The sequence below is a fragment of the Bison bison genome, unplaced genomic scaffold (genome assembly GCF_000754665.1).
Source record: "Bison bison bison isolate TAMUID 2011002044 unplaced genomic scaffold, Bison_UMD1.0 scf7180017864373, whole genome shotgun sequence".
Classification (NCBI taxonomy): Eukaryota; Metazoa; Chordata; class Mammalia; order Artiodactyla; family Bovidae; genus Bison; species Bison bison.
In genome coordinates this window covers 4,887,485-4,911,649 of record NW_011494945.1, presented here as the reverse complement: position 1 = coordinate 4,911,649, position 24,165 = coordinate 4,887,485, and the positions used below count along the sequence as shown (strand labels likewise).

General features: G+C 39.7%; 2 protein-coding genes across 3 annotated transcripts in view; one reads left to right on the top strand and one right to left on the bottom strand.

Moving 5' to 3' along the window:
* The window catches only part of AMD1 (adenosylmethionine decarboxylase 1), a 57,669-nt gene extending 51,208 nt beyond the window's left edge, over positions 1-6,461 (top strand). For both annotated transcript variants that reach the window (XM_010856613.1, XM_010856612.1), the window contains exons 5-9: positions 344-386; positions 486-630; positions 743-835; positions 917-1,072; positions 1,795-6,461. In XM_010856613.1, the coding sequence (XP_010854915.1) occupies positions 344-386; positions 486-630; positions 743-835; positions 917-1,072; positions 1,795-1,935 (578 nt within the window). In that variant the 3' untranslated portion in view covers positions 1,936-6,461. The remainder of the gene's footprint in view (positions 1-343; positions 387-485; positions 631-742; positions 836-916; positions 1,073-1,794) is intronic.
* CDK19 (cyclin-dependent kinase 19) overlaps positions 1-24,165 on the bottom strand; it is a 272,481-nt gene that overhangs the window by 222,155 nt on the left and 26,161 nt on the right. The gene's annotated exons all lie outside the window — the stretch shown is intronic.

Sequence of the window (24,165 nt, the reverse complement as noted above, 5' to 3'; positions counted from 1 at the left end):
TATACTAGGCTATATCAGGGTGCCGTGCATAATTTAGTTTAAATTTCAACCAGCTGTTAACTTTGTTGAGTGAGGCTTTGAAACACCATGGAAAGGAGGACGCACTGCATAACTTCATTTCCTGGAGAGAGTAGGTAAATAGGCGACCAAACTCCATCACCTGATGGAGTCTTAGGGGAGAGTAAACCATAGTTTTCTCAGCACCATTCAGACTGGCTTATTAGCTGAAGAGCATCTCTAAATGACAGCCAATAAAATGTTTTCTTAAAGGGGGAGGGGGATCCTGCCTACTTGCTATCAGATGGATCTGTTAAATTTATTTTTTGTTCTCCTGCCTCAACAGATGGAGCAGCATATTGTATGGGACGCATGAATTCTGACTGTTGGTATGTTGGACCCAATCTGATGGAATTTTTGTTTTATATAAGATTTCTTTTTAAACTTGCAGTTGTCATTTTTAGAAACTATTTTGTACTTTTATATAGGTACTTGTATACTTTGGATTTCCCAGAGAGTAGGGTAATCAATCAGCCAGATCAAACCCTGGAAATTCTGATGAGTGAGCTTGACCCAGCAGTTATGGACCAGTTCTACATGAAAGATGGTGTTACTGCAAAGGATGTCACTCGTGTAAGCATTTTCAATAATAATTCTGTATCCTGCTTGGCAGCTAAATATTTTGGCTCATTCTCTATTTCTTTTCCAGATTTGCTTTTAAATCAGTCTTTGGCTTTTTTCCCAGGAGAGTGGAATTCGTGACCTGATACCAGGTTCTGTCATTGATGCCACAATGTTCAATCCTTGTGGGTATTCAATGAATGGGATGAAATCGGATGTAAGTAAGAATATCTTGCTTAATAATTTAAACCTTTAAGTGTGCCCTTTCCATTATTAACACAAAGCTATTTCTCTTAAGGGAACTTATTGGACTATTCACATCACTCCAGAACCAGAATTTTCTTATGTTAGCTTTGAAACAAACTTAAGTCAGACCTCCTATGATGACCTGATCAGGAAAGTTGTGGAAGTCTTCAAGCCAGGAAAATTTGTGACCACCCTGTTTGTAAATCAGGTAATACATTTTTTTCATCGACAATAAAATCTGACAGAAAATAAGGATAGTGAGGCATGTCATAAAATGTATTCTGAGATGCCATATAATCAGCCAGAGATAACCAGAGATACTACTAATTGAGGTGTTTGGTAGATGAGAAGCTTTATGCCTATCATTAGACTTTATATCTAGCCCAGTTCGTGAGCTCCTCTTATCCTATCTATTTTCCCTGTTGATAGACCTTGGGGATGGTGGTGCCAGAAGACATAAAGTGTCCCACTGCATCCAGCCCCTAGGAAGTCAGCTAAAATATTTCAGTTCCATGGGGTTGGTTTTGTTGTTGTTGTTTTGGTTTTTTAATTTTATTTATTTATTTCTCGTTGTGCTGGGTTTTCGTTGCTGCACAGGCTTTTCTCTAGTTGTAGAGAGCAGGGGCTACTCTTCGTTGCAGGGCGTGGGCTTCCCATTAATGGTGGCTTCTCTTGTTGTGGATCACGGGCTGTAGGGCACAAGGGCTCAGTCATGGTACATGGACTTAACTTGATCTGTGGCATGTGGGATCTTCCTGGATCAGGGATCAAACCTGTGTCTCCTGCACTGGCAGGCAGATTATTTATCACTCTGAGCCACCAGGGAAGCCCCCAGTGCTACAGTCTGACTAAAATAGCAGTCTTAAATACTTTGTTTGAAAATATTACTGCATATTGGAAACGCTAATGGTTAATTTCATTTTCCCCCAGAGTTCTAAATGTCGCACAGTGCTTTCCTCACCCCAGAAGATTGAAGGTTTTAAACGTCTTGATTGCCAGAGCGCTTTGTTCAATGATTACAATTTTGTTTTTACCAGTTTTGCTAAGAAGCAGCAACAACAGCAGAGTTGATTAAGAAACATGAAGAAAAAACGCAAAAAGAGAACACACATAGAAGAAGGTGGTGGCTGCTTTTTAGATATTGATACCAAGGGCCATGCTTTCCATAACCACCACCTCGTAGTTGCAGAAAGCCCTAGATGTAATGATAGTGTAATCATTTTGAATTGTATGCATTATTATATCAAGGAGTTAGATATCTTGCATGAATGCTCTCTTCTGTGTTTAGGTATCCTATGCCACTCTTGCTGTGAAATTGAAGTGCATGTAGAAAAAACCTTTTACTATACGAAACTTTACAACACTTGTGAAAACAATTCAATTTGGTTTACGCACAGTGTAATATTTCTCCAGGTGTCATCCAAAATTCCCCACAGACAAGGCTTTCGTCCTCATTAGGTGTTGGCCTCAGCCTAGCCATCTGGGACTGTTCTATTAATTGCTGCCAGGATTTTACATCCAGTTACCTCCACTTTCTAGAACATATTCTCTACTAACGTTATTGAAACCAATTTCTACTTCATACAGATGTTTTTGCAACAGCAATTAAAGTTCTTCTTCCACGAGTGGAGTCCTCTAAGAAAACTATCCCTTCTGTGTATTTATATTTTAACACTGCTTCCTGTACTTGTATTACTTGGATTCCTACCGTTACCATGGTGTCTCCCCTCCCAACCACACCCCCTCAATAAAGCAATACACTGTTACACTGTGGGTTTTATACGAATCTATACCCCAGAGGGGGAAGGCGGGGGTAGACCCTAGGCTTAATTTTCTTTTAAGGTCAATGGAGTTTGACATTTTTCATTGCCATGCACTCTTTTGGAATAAACTATTGTTGATTAGCAAAGAAGGCGTAGATTGGTACTAGGGAATATTGGCAGAACTGTATGGAAACTGTGCCATTTGGTGTCCCCCATTAAATGAAATGAGCTTCTCATAAGTACCATGTCGTTATTAACTTGCTCAGTAGTACAAAAGCATTTTTATCACAATTTATTAACGAGATTTAAGATAAAGGTATCGGTTTCAACAAATCAAGTCAGGTCAGATGATTCACCTTAACTTTTACTTTCGTAGCCATTTCCACTAATTTCTGTTAATGATATGCCATGAACTTTGGTTCAAAGCAGAGTCAATGTCTTTTCCATCTTGTGACTTAAAAGTTCCATGACTTTATGCTACATGTAATAGTGTTCTGACTTTCCTCTTGCTTGTTTGTATTCCTTTCACCATGGAATAGGATCAGGTGATGAATGAGAACTGTTAAGGTTATTCAGACATATTCAGTGCAGCAGAATGCTATCCACAAAACGTTACACACAAAATTACAAAATCATTGCTGGGAAATGACCTAAAAATACAGGCATAAAAGAGTTGGCATCTTTTAGCTGTATTTGCTAACATGGACATTTAAGCAGTTGATAAAAGAGCAAAGTTGACTCAATTTTGTATTTCTTCTTGTCCTCAAACAATTTTTGATTCTTTCTGGAGTGATGCAGTGATGCTTTTGTTCCTTCCGTATTTATAATGGAAACACTTTTTTTTTAGTGTTTCTGAACATAAAATCTGCTTGATTTGAAATCAAGTGGTTGGAACACTTGACTTTTATTTTAAACGCATTGTTGATTCAAAGCTTCATTGAAGAAGCTTTCAATCAATGAATCATTCTGATTTTCTATAATTACGCACAGTACCTAATGTTTTGGTGCTATTATGAGGACCAATGCTCAAAGTGGATTTTGTTCTTGAACAGCGTCCCAGTAGATTTGATGACATTTATTGGCTTGAGGTCTGATTTTCCTTCCCCTAATAGATTTAAAAGATTTCTATTTCATGTTGAAGACCTGCACAAATTTTGTATGGAACAAAGCCTAGAAAAAAATGAAAAATAGATTGACTAGTAATCTAAATTAATCCTAATATGTATGATAGAGGAGGGAAAATTTTGGTGCCATAATTTCTCTCTTCATGGTGTTGGACATAAATCACTTGGAATGTATTTCTGTACCCACAATTTAAAATTCAATAAAGGTTTGCTTAATTCATTGTCTAGTGACATTCAGAAAGTTTTCTGTCAATGTATTTTTTTAAATAGTATACATGACCAAATAGTAGACTCTATATAAAGTTTTTATAATTAATTGAAGGAATCAATATTTAATGTTTTTTTTTAAGGTTATGGGAGATGTTATAAAGATCTTTAAGTTCTGGGAGAACAGTTTTAAACGTTTGTTGTTGATAGTAGCTTCATAACTGAAGCTGAAAGGAAATCATCTGGGCTGTATCCCAGGTCATCAGAGTAGGAAAAGTGTAAGTAGAATAAGAATGCTAGAGTTTGGAACTAGAAAAGTTTGGAGATGGAATATTCCAGCATTTATTATGGAATAGGTACTTCCTGGTGGGTGGGGAGCAGAGTTTAATTCAGTTCTTGCAACTAGAACATAGTTAAAAGCTTTTGATCTTTGTGCCATGCAGATACGTATCTCATCATTTGGCGAAATTTCAGTTCTTCAGTCTCATATACAATAAGCTAAAAACTGGAATCTTTATTATATTCAGATCTTTCTTAAAATAAGCTTATCAGAATATTGTCCAAAATCTGAGTTAAAAAGGGTTGATCTTAGGGACCTCCCTGGCGGTCCATTGGTTAAGACTCTGTGCTCCCAGTGCAGAGGGCACAGGTTAGCTCTCTAGTCAGTGAACCAAGATTCCTGAGTGCCACAGAGCCCAGCTCTAAAAAGAAAAGGTTGATCTTAGAAAAGCAAGATGCTAAAGGTGTGTGCAGTCCTACAGTGCCAGATTTTTTTATAGGGACAGGTGGCTTGAGTTCGGCAAACACCTGGTGTTAACTGATGAGATTCAGGGACATAATCTGAATGTGGTAAATGTGACACACTATGAAAGAGAAAAGACTTCTATTGTCTTAGCCAGATAACACCACTTCCCAGCTACCCACCTTCAAACTTTACATTTTCATCTGCCTTTCTCTTTTTGTTACAGTGGAAGAAGTGTTAGTCCTTTGAATTCCTACCCACCCATTTCTACCTTTAGAGACTACAGAAGGCCACTGCAGGCATGTCCACTGTTGATCCCCATCAGTTTGTTTTACTTCCCTAGTTTCTCCCCACGTCCATTTGCTCCTTAGGATTTACTTTGTTAGTCCTTTACAACGCGAGAAATGTCAGTTCTTATTCCCAAACTGAACCATCTTCAAACTACTTGTAATCCAGCATTTTCCTGAGTGCCCAAACCAGAAACCTAGGATGAAATTGAGGCAGAGTCAGGTTTGTGATGTAACTCAGATTGGAAGAAAACTTTTGGCAGTGTCAAGAGATGTCCCATATGCTGTTGAAGTAGGACATGGCAGCCTACTCCAATATTTTTCGCCTGGAGGGTCCCATGGACAGAGGAGCCCGGCGGGCTACAGTCCATGGGGTCACAAAGAGTCAGACACAACTGAGCAACTGACAACACACGTGAGTTAGAAGACCCCCAAATAGGTTGATATTTATAATTAAACATCTAAATTGGATGTATACTCAAATTTCTCCTTGAACCATCACACTCTAGCTTCAGAGTCCTCAGTTCTGCTCTGGTACACTGAACTATCTGCTACACACACCTCATTAGGTCAGATTTACAAAAAGTTGATATATACAAATCTTTTACAAGTTTTAAGAATGTACACTCTTGGCCCACAGCCACATCAGGACCAAAGAAAGTTCCCTTATACCACTACCTAAGCAATGAAGCGTTACTCTAGGTAGTTTAACTACTATCCAGATTTTTTTCACTAAAGAGTAGGGTTTCCTTCCCCATCCCAGCTCTGAAACTAAATTGAATCACTTAATGCTTTCATAAGTACAACGTTTTGAGAGGTTGAACCCATGTATTTCTTATTGCCGAGTAGTATTCCACTGTATGAATGTACTACAATTTGTTTAGCTATTCTGTTAAATGAACATTTTGTTGGTTCTCCATTGTGAGAAAATATTAATAAAGCTGCTATGAACATTTCCTCATACAAGCATTGTGGCTTCTGAGTGTGTAGTAGTATCTTGTGTTAATCTACATTTCTCTAATGAGTATGCGCTCTCATGTGTTCAGTTAGCCATTACTGTATTCTTAGAATGAAAGCTTTGTATATTTAAAAATTGGCTCTTTTCATTAATGAGATATGGAACTATATATTTTGGATACAGTTTTTTGGTGTATTTTGTAAATATTTTCTCCTAGTCTGTCTTCATTTTTCTAGTAGTGTCTGGAGTAGTTCTTTTTAAAGTCCTGATGGGCACTATGATGGATTAGGATTGAGTTGAATCCATCTGTCATCTTTTTCTCAGCAATGTTTGGTATAATGTTTTATGTGATTTTGATTGTCATAACTTTAAGATTTTTTGGTAAAAATCTATCAGTGGAATTGGGTTTTTTTCCAATTGATAACTCACAGATAACAATTAAAATTTTTTTCTCTTGTATCATGAGAACTTGCTAATAAATAAGCTCACTTAAAATTATTTTTTATTGAAGGATAATTGCTTTACAGAATTTTGCTGTTTTCTGTCAAACCTCAACATGAATCAGCCATAGGTATACATATATCCCCTCCCTTTTGAAGCTTCCTCCCATTTCCCTCCCCATTCCACCCCTCTAGGTGGATACAGGGCCCCTGTTTGAGTTTCCTGAGCCATACAGCAAATTCCTGTTGGCTATCTATTTTACATATGGTAATGTAAGTTTCCACGTTACTCTTCCCATACATCTCACCCTCTCCTCCCCTCTCCCCATGTCCATAAGTCTGTTCTCTGTGTTGCTTACTGGTTTGAAAAATTATTTTCTTACCTGTTTACCTGTTAGGACCTCTAATATATGTTGAGTGTAAATGGTAAGAGCAGCTTGTGACTATTTTAAGGTTGGGAAGACACCTAGGGAGTGAAATTCAAGGAGTACGGTCAGATCAGGGTGGTGTAAGTCGGCATCTGGGAGTAAGTGCATCCTTGGATTTTGCTCCCTAGGGGTTTTCCTCGCCTCAGCCTTTGCGTGTGCATGCTAAGTTGCTCAGTTGTGTCCACCTCTTTGTGACCCCATGGATTGCAGCCCACCAGCCTCCTCTGCCATGGGATTTTCCAGGCAAGAATACTGGAGTGGGTTGCCAAGCCCTTTTCCAGGGGATCTTCCCAACCCAGGAATCGAACTCACATCTCTTACGTCTCCTGCATTGGTAGATGGGTTTTGTACTATTAAGGCTTGTGCATGCCAATTTTAAGAAGAGTAGTCCATCAAGAATGCTGTTGGTTTTATGTAGGTGCCTAGATGGATACCTTTTATATATAATACTTCTGTTTATACTTTGTTTTTCTCACGAATGGGTATTGTATTTTGGCAGACACCCCTCCCCAACGTTTTACATCCACTGAAATGACCATGTGGTTTGTCTCCTTTATTCTGTTAACATACTATTCCTGTCCTTGGGGAGGATTTAGTTAATGGAACCTTATGACAAAAACAGGTTCCCAAAACTGTCAAAGTATCTTGCCCAAGGTTCCACAAGTAGAAATGGTGAGTCCAGATTCAAAACTCTGGCTCATTTTCTTAATCACTAAGCAGTCCCTCAGCTAAACCTTTTCCAAATAAGTCTCCCTTTGAATACCTACTCAAAACTTGGGGATTCAGTTATTTCACCTCCTTTATTTACAAAAACAATTAGTTTCAGGGCAGGGAATTAATAGGTACAAACTGTTAGGTGTAAAATAAGCTATACGGATATATTGTACAGAGAATATAGCCAGTATTTTATAACTATAATGGAGTATAACCTTTAAAAATTGTGAATCACTACATTGTACACCTATAATTACATAATATTGTACGTTAACTATACTAATAAAGATTTTGTTCCAGAAAAAAGTAGTAAGGGAGGTTGAAGTGAACTCTGGGAGTTAGCTGCCTTCATTAACCCTGTGATGTCCTTCACCCTGGTTCTCCACACATGTGCATGGGCTCTCCTACTCATTTCCCCCAACTTAGCCCTCATTATTTGACAGGGATTAAAAGCATGGAAAATAAGGAGAAATAGGAACCTAATGCAGCCATGAAATTAAAAGACGCTTGCTCCTTGGAAGAAAAGCTATGACCAAACTAGACAGCATATTAAAAAGCAGAGACGTTACTTTGCCAACAAAGGTCCATCTAGTCAAAGCTATGGTTTTTCCAGCAGTCATCTATGGATGTGAGAGTTGGGCTATAAAGAACACTGAGCGCTGAAGAATTGATGTTTATGAAGTGGAGTGTTGGAGAAGACTCTTGAGAGTCCCTTGGGCTGCAAGGATATCCAACCAGTCAATCCTAAAGGAAATCGGTCCTGAATATTCATTGGAAGGACTTATGCTGAAGCTGAAACTCCAATACTTTGGCCACCTGATTGGAAGAACTGACTCATTTGAAAAGACCCTGATGCTGGGAAAGATTGAAGGCGGGAGGAGAAGGGGACGACAGAGGGATGAGATGGTTGGAAGGCATCACCGACTCAATGGACATGAGTTTGAGCAAGCTCTGGGAGATGGTGAAAGACAGAGAAGCCTGGTGCTGCAGTCCATGGGGTTGCAAAGAGTCAGACACGACTGAGCGACTGAACATAAATGCTGGTGAAGTTTTTATGGAAAAAGATACCAATTCAATGATGGTAGCCTGGAAAATAGTTCTTGAGGAGGATAATCTGGCAGTGCATTTTTAACTTGAAGAAAATTCGTAGATAGCCATATACAAAGTCATTTGTAGAAACAACCTAGATGTCAAAAATTAGGGTCCTGGTTAATCTGCTCATACTGTCAATGCAATTACATTAAAATTCTAAAGGAAATGTGTTTATTATACTAACTAGGTAAAACTGCATGAATGTTTAGTCAGCTACAAATCCTGGATATGAATTAAGATTCAGTACATAGTGCTAGATGATGAGTATATAAAAGTAAGTAAGACATAATCAGGCTTCCCAGGTGGCACTAGTGGTAAAGAACCCATCTGCCAATGCAGGTAGACTGAAGAGATGAGGGTTTGATCCCTGGTGGGGAAGATCCCCTGGAGGAAGGACAGCAACCCACTCCTGTTCTTGCCTGGAGAATCCTATGGACAAAGGAGCCTGGCAGTCTTCAGTCTATAGGGTCGCACAGAGTCAGACACGACTGAAGCAACTTAGCAGGCACACACACAAGACATAATTGCTCACCCTCCTGGGATCTCATTCTAGTAGAGGAAGTAGACATATAAATAATGATCTGAGAGTGACATGTGCTGCAAAAGCCTCTTACCTGGGGGTGGAGGACGGGTAGGAAAGATTCAATGAAAGAGGTCATCTTTGAGCTAATAGCTGTGCTATGCTAAGTCACTTCAGTCGTGTCCTACTCTGCGACCCCATAGACGGTAGCCCACCAGGCTCCCCTGTCCCTGGGATTCTCCAGGCAAGAACACTGGAGTGGGTTGCCATTTCCTTCTCCAATGCATGAAAGTGAAAAGTGAAAGTGAAGTCGCTCAGTCATGTCCAACTCTTAGCGACCCCATGGACTGCAGCCTACCAGGCTCCTCGGTCCATGGGGTTTTCCAGGATATACTAAATAACGAAGTGAAGAGGAACTAAAAAGCTTCTTGATGAAAGTGAAAGTGGAGAGTGAAAGAGTTGGCTTAAAGCTCAACATTCAGAAAAGGAAGATCATGGCATCCGGTCCCATCACTTCATGGGAAATAGATGGGGAAACAGTGGAAACAGTGGCAGACTTTTTTTTTCTGGGCTCCAAAATCAATGCAGATGGTGACTGCAGCCATGACATTAAAAGACGCTTACTCCCGGGAAGGAAAGTTATGACCAACCTAGATAGCATATTGAAAAGCAGAGACATTACTTTGCTAACAAAAGTTCGTCTAGTCAAGGCTATGGTTTTTCCTGTGGTCATGTATGGATGTGAGAGTTGGACTGTGAAGAAGGCTGAGCGCCGAAGAATTGATGCTTTTGAACTGTGGTGTTGGAGAAGACTCTTGAGAGTCCCTTGGACTGCAAGGAGATCAGCCCTGGGATTTCTTTGGAAGGAATGATGCTAAAGCTGAAACTCCAGTACTTTGGCCACCTCATGCGAAGAGTTGACTCATTGGATAAGAGTCTGATGCTGGGAGGGATTGGGGGCAGGAGGAGAAGGGGACGACAGAGGATGAGATGGCTGGATGGCATCACTGACTCGATGGACGTGAGTCTGAGTGAACACCGGGAGTTGGTGATGGACAGGGAGGCCTGGTGTGCTGCGATTCATGGGGTCGCAAAGAGTCGGACATGACTGAGTGACTGAACTGAACTGAAGCAGATCTTTTTTCAAACAGATCAAGGTGAATTGCTTGCTCCAGAAATAGTAAGAATCTCCATTTAGGTGAAGGACTGCATAGGGAAAGAAGTGGGGAAAATGATTAAGATGCTGGAAAGATTGCCAGTGGATACTTTGGTGCTAAATTTGGATTTCATTTCCCCCTTAGCTCCCCCCTCCACCAAGTGCTAGCTACTGGCAGATCATAGCTGACTCCAGAAATTGTTCTCAGCTAAAGATTTCTGTATAATGAGGGAAATTCCTGTATAATTTCCTGAAGAAACTTGACTAGGGAACAAAAAAGAATCCTGGAGGGAGTTTCAAAATGGACTGCAGAAATCCATTTTGGCTGGGGGTAAAGACTGGATGTCAAGAGATGGGTTAGACTCCTGTAAGAGGAAAGGTAAGAAATGTTACAACTAATGCAGTAAAATTACTAAAACAGAAAATATATAAACATGAGGCTAAAGAGGTAAAAAGAAGGCAATCTAGTCTTCTGGCTGGCTTCTGCTGACAACTCGGGAGACGGAGGAGGACTGGGGTAGGAGATAACAGGGTTGCTTTTGGATATGTTGAATTTAATTGAGCCAAGAGGTAGATAAAAGAACCCAAATTTGCTATGCTGGGACTGTGAGATTACAGGCACTTTCATAAAGAATAACCTTTTATGCAAACTTGTTCAATGTATTCACTTCTAATTTGAAAGAATTGCTTAACACAGTAGAACAAACCTGTGAGCCTGTAAGAGACTGGTTAAATGATCATTCATTGAGAGACTTCCCTAGTGGTCCAGTGGTTAAGAATCCACCTGCCAATGCAGGGAACACGGGTTCGATCCTTGGTCTGGGAAGATCCCACGTGCCATGGGGCAAGTAAGCCCGTGTGACACAACTACTAAAGCCTGTCACCTACAGCTAGGGAGTAGCCCCCAGCTGCTGCAGCTGGAGAAGGCCTGCACACGGCAATAAAGACCCAGCACAACACAATGATAATAAATACAAATTTTAAAAATAATTGTACATTGAAATATGTTGACGCTGTCAAAACCCATAGGTCTCTATTGGTATGATAAGACTTTTTTAACATGTTAAGCTAGTAAAGTGATGCTTAAAATTCTCCAAGCCAGGCTTCAGCAATACATGAACCATGAACTTCCAGATGTTCAAGCTGGTTTTAGAAAAGGCAGAGGAACCAGAGATCAAATTGCCAACATCCGCTGGATCATGGAAAAAGCAAGAGAGTTCCAGAAAAACATCTATTTCTGCTTTATTTACTATGCCAAAGACTTTGACTGTGGATCACAACAAACTGGAAAATTCTGAAAGAGATGGGAATACCAGACCACCTGACCTGCCTCTTGAGAAATCTGTATGCAGGTCAAGAAGCAACTGGACATGGAACAACAGACTGGTTCCAAATACGAAAAGGAGTATGTCAAGGCTGTATATTGTCACCCTGCTTATTTAACTTATATGCAGAGTACATCATGAGAAACACTGGGCTGGATGAAGCACAAGCTGGAATCAAGATTGCCGGGAGAAATATCAAAAACCTCAGATATGCAGATGACACCACCTTTATGGCAGAAAGTGAAGAAGAACTAAAGAGCCTCTTGACGAAAGTGAAAAAGGAAAGTAAAAAAGTTGGCTTAAAACTCAACATTCAGAAAACTAAGATTATGGCATCCAGTCCCATCACTTCATGGCAAATAGATGGGGAAACAGTGGCTGACTTTATTTTTGGGGGCTCCAAGGCTCCAAAATCACTCTAGATGGTGATTGCAGCCATGAAATTAAAAGAAGCTTACTCCTTGGAAGGAAAGTTATGACCAACCTGGACAGCATATTCAAAAGCAGAGACATTACTTTGTCAACAAAGGTCCATCTAGTCAAGGCTATGGTTTTCCAGTGGTGATGTATGGATGTGAGAGTTGGACTGTGAAGAAAGCTGAGCACCAAAGAATTGATGCTTTTGAACTGTGGTGTTGGAGAAGACTCTTGAGAGTCCCTTGGACTGCAAGGAGATCCAACCAGTCCATTCTAAAGGAGATCAGCCCTGGGTGTTCTTTGGAAGGAATGATGCTTTTGGAAGGAATGAAACTCCAGTACTTTGGCCACCTCATGCGAAGAGTTGACTCATTGGAAAAGACTGATGCTGGGAGGGATTGGGGGCAGGAGGAGAAGGGGATGACAGAGGATGAGATGGCTGGATGGCATCACCGACTCGATGGACGTGAGTTTGAGTGAACTCTGGGAGTTAGTGATGGACAGGGAGGCCTGGCATGCTGCGGTTCATGGGGTCTCAAAGACCGACTGAACTGAACTGAACTGAAGCGAGAAAAGCAAGTTATGAAACTAGAGTACATACAGTATCTACTAGAAAAGTCCGTGCTGTTGCTCACTGCTTCCCTGGAGCCACCTATCATAGTTTATAGCACAGGACAGCGGTGTGAAGTTAGAAGATTGCTGCCTTTGGGCAGATACAGGCCTGTGGAGACACGCTGGGCTGAGCCTACTACATTTCAGACCAGATGCAGAAATAGAATGGAGGCCAAGTTTCCAATAAGACCAGGCAGGTTCAGAGGCCAGTGGAATTCACACATTCAAAGAGACAAGGCTGGACTAATGTGGGAACCACCACATCTTTTTCTGTTTGTATCTGGGCTAAAGGGTCATCTAGAATAGTGTTTGTTAAATTTTTGAAGGACAGTTTTTATTTCCAATCTGTTATGGATGGATGGCTGTTTAAACTGCTGTAAGTCAATTACTATGAAAATGAATTTTTAAAAAGATACAGCTTGATTCAAAAAAATTAATTCAGCTGACAAATATTATATAAAAACTCTTACAACGCTGCCCTCAGTTTCTGTCCTTATCTGGTTGCAAAGCAGTAACAGTTCGGAACTGATATGAGTCAGTAGACACTTTGTAGGGCTGATAGCGCTCTGTACTTTTTTTTTTTTTTGGCTATGCTGGGTCTTCACTGCAGTGTGTGGGCTTCTCATTGCAGTGGCTTCTCTTGTTGCGGAGCACAGGCTCTAAAGTATGCAAGCTTCAGTAGCTGCCACGTGTGGGCTCAGCAGTTACAGTTCCCGGGCTCTAGAGCACCAGCTTAATAGCTGTTCTGCAGCACGTGGCATCTTCCTGAACCAGAGATCGAACCCGTGTCTCCTGCATTGGCAAGCAGATTCTTTGCCACTGAGCCACCAGGGAAGCCTCTCTATGTACTTTAGAACGTAGAAGCTGGGGGTCAGGGGAGGTGAGACGCAACATGAGGATCATTTCCCTTTGTGGAAGTCATGCCACTCTGATAAAGAAAACAGGGATCCAAATGCATTTTAGGCAGATGCTACCCTGCAACACAGCTCACTTGTTCATGAGGTTGTTCATTCAAAGAACATTCGAGTGCTATTACCACCTGTCCTGAGGAGATGAACTCTAATGCTAAGGCAGAATAATTCTCAGTAACTTTTTGAATATTTTATTTATTAGGCATTTATAAAACATTAAAATATGTATAAATGGGTATAACAACACTCACTTCCTAGAACAAAAAGCTCTTAACAGCTGAAAAGTAGATCATCCCATTTTAAATAATTATCGTTGTAGAACCTAATTAAAGTGGTTGCTTCACAATGTAACCTCTCTTGCACCTGAAAATAATGACCAATAAGTCACTAATCTAGTAGCTAACTGTCCCATGTTCTGGAAGGAAATTTGATCAGATTCTTTCTTATTAAATCATCAGGTCTTAACATTGGGGATTCTCCTTTTAAAAACACTACATTGTCACTCAATGACACTGTATTTGTGATGCACTGCTTGTGGTCATAGGACAAAACGCTATCAAGTGTCAGAGTAGATAAAAGGAAACCTCCTTCATCTGTGTCCAAAAAAATGAGACAGTGGGACTGAAGACCTTCTTTTAAGTGTGTGAATTATCTTAATGGTATTTCTAAAATATCTTTAGCTATGTGGTATAGCCTGAAGTTTCCACTATGTTTTGTCTGCCTCAAAACATCTCCCCTTTTGGCTGCCTTGGAACCGTCATCCAGCAGTTGTCACTATTAGTATCTAACTCTTAAGTCAGCATTTTCACTTAGGCTCCCAGTGAAATCAATCCACAAACATTTACTGAACAGAAGCGTAAGACATAGTAAGAGGGAATGAAAAAAATATAAAGCCCTCTGCTCAAAATCTTCCAGTAGTTCCCCATTTCACTCAGTTTGACTCCCTCATCTCTAATCTCATCTACTTTCCCCTTGCACACTCCGCTCCACTCCACTCCTGGCTCCCTGTTGCTCCAAGAACACATCAGGCATGATTCTGTCTCAGGACCTATGCACTGTGTCCTAGAATGCCCTTCCTTTAGTAACCTGCATAGCTCACTCTTACCACCCAAAGTCAATAAGACCTACTGTGCACATCCTATTTGAAAATTGCAAACAGACCCCAAAGCAATCCTAATATCACTTAGTCTTTATAGTTTTTTTTCCATTAGTGCTAAGTAATTTATCATGTTATTATTTATTGTCCAGCTGCTCCTACTAGGATGTGAACTTTGAGGGCAAAGATTTTTTATCTGTTTTGTTACTTCTCACGTGTGGAGGCCACCTTCCAAGATGGCCCTCAGTTATATTCTCACATTGACAGGGGCTGGTTTTAAGCAGCAAATACGACATTGCAAAAATTATAGAGTATCACTTCCAAAGGAAGATCATAAAAAGCATCTTGGAAATAAACTCTCTAGACTCAGTCAAGCTTTAGATGACTGCAGTCCTGGTCAACAACATCTTTTCTGCAACATCATGACTCCCTGACCCAGAAGAAATTAAGCTGCTCCCAGATTTTGGACTTACAAAAGTTGTTTTAAGCTTCTAAATTTTGGGCTATTTAACAGAGTAACAGCTAATGTACCAAGTACCTAGAACTATATATGTGGCACATAGTAAGCATTTAATAAATATTAGAGGAGGGAAGCAACAAAACTGCCAGACATAATCCAACTTTCATCAATAATAGCTAGGATTATTGTCACTTAGCAGAAAGTGACATAGGCTTTGAGACAAGCAGATATGCAGTATGTAAATTTTAGGAAGAGAATCTGAGTTTGAGATGGGGCATGAAGTACCATTTGGTGAGAGGAATGTTATTCTTCCCCCAAATTCCCGCCCGTCTTTTATTGCCAATCATGTCTTACACTTAAGAGTTCATTCATTTTGAGCATTAATAAAGTTAATTTTAAAAGTTAATTAAAGTTAACAAAGTCAGAGACACCATCTCTGCCACTTTGCCTGTGTAAATTATAAATAAAATATGGTGGGACTTCCTTGGTGGTCCAGTTGCTAAGACTCTGTGCTCCCAATGCTGGGCCCCAGGTTTGATCCCTGTCAGAGAACTAGATCCCACATGCCACAACTGAGACCAGCCAATAAAATAAATAAATATTTTTTAAAAATGAATAAAGTATGGTATTATAAGCACATAACATTATTTCTTAAGAAGTTAGAGATAAATGTATGCTTCTAGCCAAGATAGAATCTAGTAGCTAAGTGTTTCATGCCCTGGAAGGAAATTTGATCAGATTGTTTCTTATTAAATTATCAGGTCTTAACACTGTGGATTCTCCTTTTAAAAACACTACAAGGGGTCTAATTGCTTCTAAGTAACTGCATCTCAGAACAAAACTCAAAAAATGCTGTCATCCAGTACAACATTACCAGGCATGCAAAGAAGAAGGAAAATACAACCATGCTGAGGAGAAAAATCTATCAAAATGAACCCAGAAGTAATTCACATGATGGAATTTTGAAGACATAGCAATAGAAACTATCCAAAATGAAACACAACCAAAAAAGACTAGAAAAAAAGAGATAGCCTCAGTGATCCACAGGACAACTTTCAAGAGGTCAAATGTACATGTATTTGGAGTTCCTGAAGGGCAAAGATATTTGAAGGGAGATGGGCTGTAACTAAAATCTCATAGTTCCAAGAATTTTAATAATCCCAAACACAGGAAACATGAAGAAACAATAAATTGCATAGAATCTGATTTTTAAAAAAGGAACTTAAAAACAGCCAAGGGGAGAAAAAAGAGATACATTGCCTACAGAGGAACAAAGATAAAGATAGGAGCAGATATGTTGTCAGTGCAAGCTGGAAGATGGTGGAGCAACGTTTCCGAAAGATTGAAAGGAAAAATTCTAAACTGAAAATTCTCCACACAGAGAAAATATCTTTCAAAAACCAAATAAAATAAAGACCTTTTCCAGACATACAGCATTATTAATCATTAGGAAAATGCAAACTAAAAATCACAATGAGTTATCAGTTGCTGCTGTGGTTCAGTTGTAAGTCGTGTCTGACTCTTTGCAACACCATGGACTGCAGCATGCCAGGCTCCCCTGTCCTTCACTATCTCTCAGAGTTTGCTCAAACTCATGTCCACTGAGTTGGTGATGCTGTCAGTACACACCCATAAGAATGGCCTCAATTTAAAAGGCTAAAATTCACCCCAACATCCATAAACTGAAGAGTGGGTTTGTAGTATAACCATACCATGGAATAAACAGGAATGAATTATAGACACATGCTGCAAAATGGATGTACCTTGAAAACACTATAATATGTGTAAGATGCCCATCACAAAAGTCCACATATTGTACGATTCCATATGTAAAATGTCCAGAATAGGCAAATCCACAGAGACAGAAAGTAGATTACCTGTTGCATAGGACTGGTGTAGAGGGTTGGGGAGAGTATTCATTGGAAGGACTGATGCTGAAGCTGAAACTCCAATACTTTGGTCACCTGACACAAAGAACTGACTCATTTGAAAAAAATCCTGGGAAAGATTGAAGGCGGGAGGAGAGGGGATGACAGAGGATGAGATGGTTGGATGGCATCAGTGACTCAATGGACATGAGTTTGAGTAAACTCCAGAGGTTGGTGATGGACAGGGAGGCCTAGCATGCTGCAGTCCAAGGGGTCACAAAGAGTCAGACACGACTGAGCAACTGAACTGAACTGAAGGAGTGACCTCATTGTGATACAGAGGTTTCTTTTGGGGGTGATGAAAATGTTCTAAAATTGACTATGTTGTTAGATGCACATCTCTGTAAATACAGTAAAGACAATGTAATTGTATACTTTAAATAAATGAGTGAATTATATGGTATGTAAATTAGTATCTCCAAACTGATTTTTATAAAAGGCTGGAGTGTTGGAAAGAATGTGTAGCCACTAGAACTCCCATACATTGCTAGTGGATACAACTACTTTGGAAAAGTTTGTCAGTTACTTAAAAAGTTGAGACTATATCGACCATATGAATCAGCCATTCCGTTCTTATATATTTACACAAGAGAAGTGAAAGGATATGTTCATACAAAGACTTGTACATGAATGTTTATAGTAGCTTTATTCATAATAGTCAAAATTTGGAAACAACCCAAACGTCCAGCAATAGGTAAATGAACAAATTCAAAAAATGGAATACTACTCAGCAATGAAAAAAACCGACATAAAGGTCATGGGTGGGAAGTTGGTTAGGTTATAGGAAGGCAAAATGAGAACCTTGTAATGATGAAACCACTCTGTATTTTAAGGTGGGTGGTGGCTACATGAACCCACTTGTGATAAAACTGTATAGAACTGGGGGGATTGGAGTGTGGGATTAACATATACACACTACTACATATAAAATAGATAATCAGCAGGGACAAACTGTATAACACAGGGACTCTACTCAGTATTCTGTAATAACCTATAAGGGAAAATAATTTGAAAAAAAGAATGTATATATGTATAACTAAATCACTTTGCTGTGCATCTGAAACTAACACAACATTGTGAATTCTCCAGGCAAGAATACTGGAGTGGGTAGCCATTCCTTTCTCTGTAGGAGATTCCCAACCCCGGGATCGAACCCAGATCTCCTGCATTGCAGGCGGATTCTTTACCGTCTGAGCCACCAGAGAAGCCCAAGAATACTAGAGTGGGTAGCCTATCCCTTCTCCAGGGGATCTTCCAGGAATTGAACTGGGGTCTCCTGCATTGCAGGTGGATTCTTTACCACCTACTGAACAACTAGGGAAGCCCAATCTAATCATGACTTCACCAAATTAGGCCATCCTACTTCTGTGAAAGACAAAAGGGTTTCATGATCCAAACTGTTTGGGACTGAGTAGATCAATCCAGATTTAAAGCCTAGTCCTGTCATGTCAGGGTTAGTTCTACAAGAAAGCACAAACCCCCTGAAGCCTATGGGTGGAGGCTAGCCACCAGTTGAACCTGTTTCAACAGTGTGTTTGTTGTATCAAGTGAAACTGCCTCAGGCGTTTTTTTAAAACTTATCAAGAGAATTTTGATAGCTGAGAAGTTTTTTGCACATTAGCCAAAGGCCCAAATATTTCAGTTCCCTTATTTTCACAAATACCAATGTTTTTGCTGGTTCACCTGCACCCAATGTGCACACACACACTTTTTCTTTGAATGCTAAGTTTGGTAAAGTTACAACTTGGAGAAAGCACAATAGTATAGAAAACATGTTTAAAATTTGTGTGACCTTTGTGTATAAAACCTCTCTTCCTAGGTTTCTGCTTACCATTTTTTAAAACTCAATTTTTAAACTAATACTTGTATATGCATAATATATTCAATATCTGAATCATAAAAATGCAAATGATACCAAAGTGTAGAGTGAAAAGCCACCCTAACTACTGTTCCCCATCTGCCCAATTCCCCTCCCCAGGAGCATCCAGTTTAGCTAGTTCTTCCTATGAAATGCCAGAAAGTATATGCACACACGGGCAAATACACAAACACAGACACACACATACACATATATGTCTTATTCCAGTTTTTAAAAAATAATCACAACTTTTGAGTCAGTAACACGTGATGTGTTGTAAAAATCCAGTAAGTATAACACTGGTGTCTCTTCTACTCAGGCCCCTGCATCCATTTTGTTCCTCTCCTGAAAACCAGTGTCATCAGTTCATTGTGATCCTTCTAGTCTATACATATATAGCTGTTTTATATATATATTATTTACTAATAACACAGTCTTGCTTCATAAATGCAGGGACTTCAAGTATTTGAATCATTCTTCCCGCGCCAGCATGTAACAGTTTCTGGCACATAGTAAGTGCTCAAGAAATACTTTTGGATTGAAATCATACAGATAGACAACAAACATCTTTACCGTCCTAATAGCTCTCTTCTGCATATTCAAGTATATCTACCAAGTCTGATTGGATCTCTCTTTTAAAAAAATTTTTAACTTTATTTTTTTGGTCACACCACACAACATATGGATTCTTAGTTTCCTAACCAGGGATGGAACCCACATACCTTACATTGGAAGTGCTGAGTCTTAACCACTAGATCGGCAGGAAAGTTCCCCTGATTGATTCTCCAATGGGAATTTTTCTCAGTTTCATCCCTTTCTCACTTTTTCTGTGATCATAGCCCACGCTCAGTCTAGTCACTATATGCCTCGGACCATTACAACCTCCTTAGGAGTCTCCAACTCTCTGTCAAGTATGTAAAGAGCTCTATGGAAAGAGAGGCCACATCACATAGTGGATGGCAACACCACTTTTACAGTTAGACAGCCCAAGTTCATATTCTAAATCTGCTACTCAGAAGCACTTTCACAGATCTTTGCCTCAGTTTCCTTGTCTGTACAATAGAAATGTCAGTGTCTCCTTCATAGGGATGCTGTAAGATAAAATGGGCAAGTATATAAAGTGCTTACACATATGCATCTGGCATATAAGCGTTCAATAAACGTTAGCTATTATTATAACACAATTCACCTTCCTCAAGCACTGCTTTGAATACATCATAAATCTGCAAATCATAGACACATAGACATCATAAATCATAGGCACTGTCCACTATTTACACTGAGCCTCCGCCCCTTTTCAGTTGACCTCTTCTCTTGCTACCAGTCTTTTAACCTGCTTTGGAGTGGGAAAGCCACTCCAGTGACCTGGTCAGCTAAATAGACTACACAGACGTCATCCCACTTACCCGAAAGCCTCACATAGCACCATCCCTCATTCCTGGGACCTGTTCTCATGTCGCCTTTTCTTCCTTCCTTCCCTCCTCCCTTCCTGCCTCCCTCCCTTCCTTCCTCTGCCCTCTTTCTGCCTCTCTCCTTCCATCAGACCTTCTTCTTATTTTGGCTGCGTTGGGTCATCGTTGTGGTGCACAGGCTCTCTAGATGTGGCATGGGGGCTTAGTTGCCCAGTAATATATGGGATCTTAGTTCCCTGACCAGGTATCAAACTTGCGTCCCCCACATTGGGAGGTGGATTCAGGGAAGTCCCCATCAGGCCTTCTTTGACTACTTTTGGCTCTGAGTATAGAGATACAATTGTTCATATATGATGCATTATATTTGCATTTATATATTATACATTCTTACATATTTTCAACTGTGTGTATCCAGAGCACCCTATTAGATAATAACAACCTGCAGTATCTATAATGCCTATTCTTTTGTTACCCTTTGTACAGTATGTTCAAAATTAACTCATGGAAATATATTTTGACTTTCATTTTTTTTCAAACATTTGATCTTCCTTCAAATCCCTTGGCTTCCAGAAAAACTAAGACAATAAGATCTAGAGGAGGCTACTGTTGGGTGCAAGCTGAGCCAGGCTGCAGAGGTCTGGAAAGAAGGCCTGTATGGAGCAACACAGAAGCAAAGTTTTCACTCTCAAAGCACTGGCCTCCTAGAAAACATGTAAGTGAAGTATTTGGAGTTTGCTATAAGACACTGATCTGAACCCTTAAGAGTAAACTACTTATTATTGATCATTATGTTCACCAAGATCATCATCAAATGTTTATTTAGTATCTACTGTGAAGGCACCAAGCTTGTAGGATACAAGGAAACACTGAACTCTTGTTCCCTGTGATAAACTCAAAATTTAATGTGATAGAGACCTAATATGTTTGGCCACCTGAGAGGGACAAAAAAATAAAGCTCACATGCAACTTATGAAGCCCATGTGCCTAAAGCCTGTGCTGTGCAACAAGAGAAGCCAGCGCAATGAGAAGCCCGTGCACCACAGCGAAGAGTAGTTCCCACTCGCCGCAACTAGACAAAGCCTGTGAACAGCAATGAAGGCCCAGCATAGACAAAGATAAATAAAATTCTATATATATAAAAGAAGCCATCGTCAAAGGCTGTAACAACCAGTTAGTGCTTCATGGAGAAAGCTGAACCTGATCTGACTCCGAAGAAAGGGTCACATGTTTCATGAACACAAGAAAAAGCAAACGTTTTAGGTGGTAGATACCATATGAATATTCTTTAATGTGAACTGTCATTTAAGAGTTCAGTTTCATTATTATTCCCTAGACAAAGAGATCATTCCAATGGCATTTACTGAGTAGCTACTATCTGCAAAGCACTGGGCAAGGTAGAATGGGATACAGACTTGCATGGGCTGTGGCCCCTGCCCTGCGAGAGGTTACAGTATAATGGATGGCACCAACACAGAAACGCTGGACAAACAGCTTGCAGAACAGAGGAAGCTCAGAAGGCTGGAACTCCACACTGAAGCAAAAAGCTCCCAACTGTCACATTGCTGGACAGTCCATTTCCAGAACATAGTAAACCCCTGTAAGGGCAAACTCTCGCAGAAATGCTCTATTGTGGCTGACAGCAGGTGAGTCACAGTGTCTGGTACAGAGCTTTAGGAGCCCACACATTTGCATCACTGAATGGTGACACTATGTATTTTTCTATCTCACCATTATTTTCATAGGAACTGATTTTTGTCCATTCCTTGTCTCAGTCAAGAGGCCTTTCTATTGCTGAAAAAGAATTAAGCAAGCTGTGTGGAAAGGATCTTAGTATTATCTGATGCATTTTTCTCATTTTATAAATAAGACAGCTGATGTCTGCTACAGAACTTCCTTAAAAGTCATGGCTTTTCCTTTCATTCATTTCTTTAATGATAATGGCACTTATAGTTAAGTGTTGTTATAATTTGCCATTTTTAGACATTTCTTAAACTCTCTGTCTCATGACTAACCCAGGATGTGACACTGGTGACAGAAAGTTAGACTAATATAATTAAGTGCTCTGGGAAGTTTTGCTTGCCCATCCCCATATCCCCATTAGTGGTGTGCCATTTCTTTCACTGATAGTTAAAAAAGAACTTTTGTTACTTCTCCAAAGTAACACAATAGTAATACATAAGAAATTTAAAATTATTTTTTATTAGTACATATTTTTCCAAACTTCAACTTTAAACAACACCCCCAAAATAAAAAAGAGTGGAGATATATATGTATTTGTATAACGGATTCACTTTGCTGTACACATGAATCTAACACAACTTTGCAAATCGACTATACTCCAATAAAAATTTTTTTAATAAATAAATGAATTTGGTCATATACTTTTGAATAGAAATATATGTGTTCATATATATATATTAATTTTCTACAGTGTGTACTGTTTTTTGCTTGACACCGAAGGACACAGTAATAAGTAACACATAGTCCTCTACTATCCAATTGCTTATCAGATACTGGGCAATGTTTCATGGAACACAAGTTCATGAGAGATAAATAGATGCTGTTAATTTTAAGCATAATGTGAGTAAAATATTATCTGAAGTTACCAGAGGTTTATGAAAAGCCCTCAGTGATGCCCATTTGTGTTCTCAACCTACTAGACTTCCATACAGAAAACTATGCAATGAATCGTGAGAGAAGTTCTGTGAGGCTGAAGCAAGCACCTCTCTCCTTAAAATAAAATTAAAAACCTCTCCCTGAAAAAAAGCAGGTGTTTGAATTAATACCTGAGAAAATAAATATAAACTAAAAAACAAAACATGGGAGCATCCAGTCTAGATGATACTTAGTAGTGTTCATTGCTTACAGTCAACATGTCATTTTAAACAAAGAATGAGGCGAAATAAAATAAGAGGAAGATCCCAATGACAACTACTTAGTCATGTTCTTTTTTTAAAACACTGGAAAATTTTTGTTTAATGTTGGAAGCTCTTATCCTTAACTAGCTGCTATCCTGTATCATTCAAAGTATGAAAAGAAACATTATCTTTGTAGAAAAATCACAGCCTCATAAGTCATAGTGCAGACTAATCAAATTGCATCAACTTTTAAACTTATTTCCACATTCATGAATATGTAAAAGAGTATCACATAGCAAAGGAGCTTGATAAATATTCACTGACACTACATTTCTACAAAAGGCAGTAAGTTTACCTGGGATTTTTCTTTTTTAGTAAGTCTTTGGACTATCAACACAATAAAAATAAAGTACATTTTACTTGTGTTTGTATTATATTTTTCTTCAGTTCAGTCGCTCATTTGTGTCCGACTCTTTGCGACCCATGAATCGCAGCACACCAGGCCTCCCTGTCCATCACCAACTCCTGGAGTTCACCCAGACTCGCGCCCATCGAGTCAGTAATGCCATCCAGCCATCTCATCCTCTGTCATCCCCTTCTCCTCCTGCCCCCAATCCCTCCCAGCATCAGAGTCTTTTCCAATGAGTCAACTCTTCGCATGAGGTGGCCAAAGTACTGGAGTTTCAGCTTCAGCATCATTCCTTCCAAAGAACACCCAGGACTGATCTCCTTCAGAATGGACTGGTTGGATCTCCTTGCAGTCCAGGGACTCTCAAGAGTCTTCTCCAACACCACAGTTCAAAAGCATCAATTCTTCGGCGCTCAGCCTTCTTCACAGTCCACCTCTCACATCCATACATGACCACAGGAAAAACCATAGCCTTGACTAGACGAACCTTTGTTGGCAAAGTAATGTCTCTGGTTTTGAATGTGCTCTCTAGGTTGGTCATAACTTTCCTTCCAAGGAGTAACCATCTTTTAATTTCATGGCTG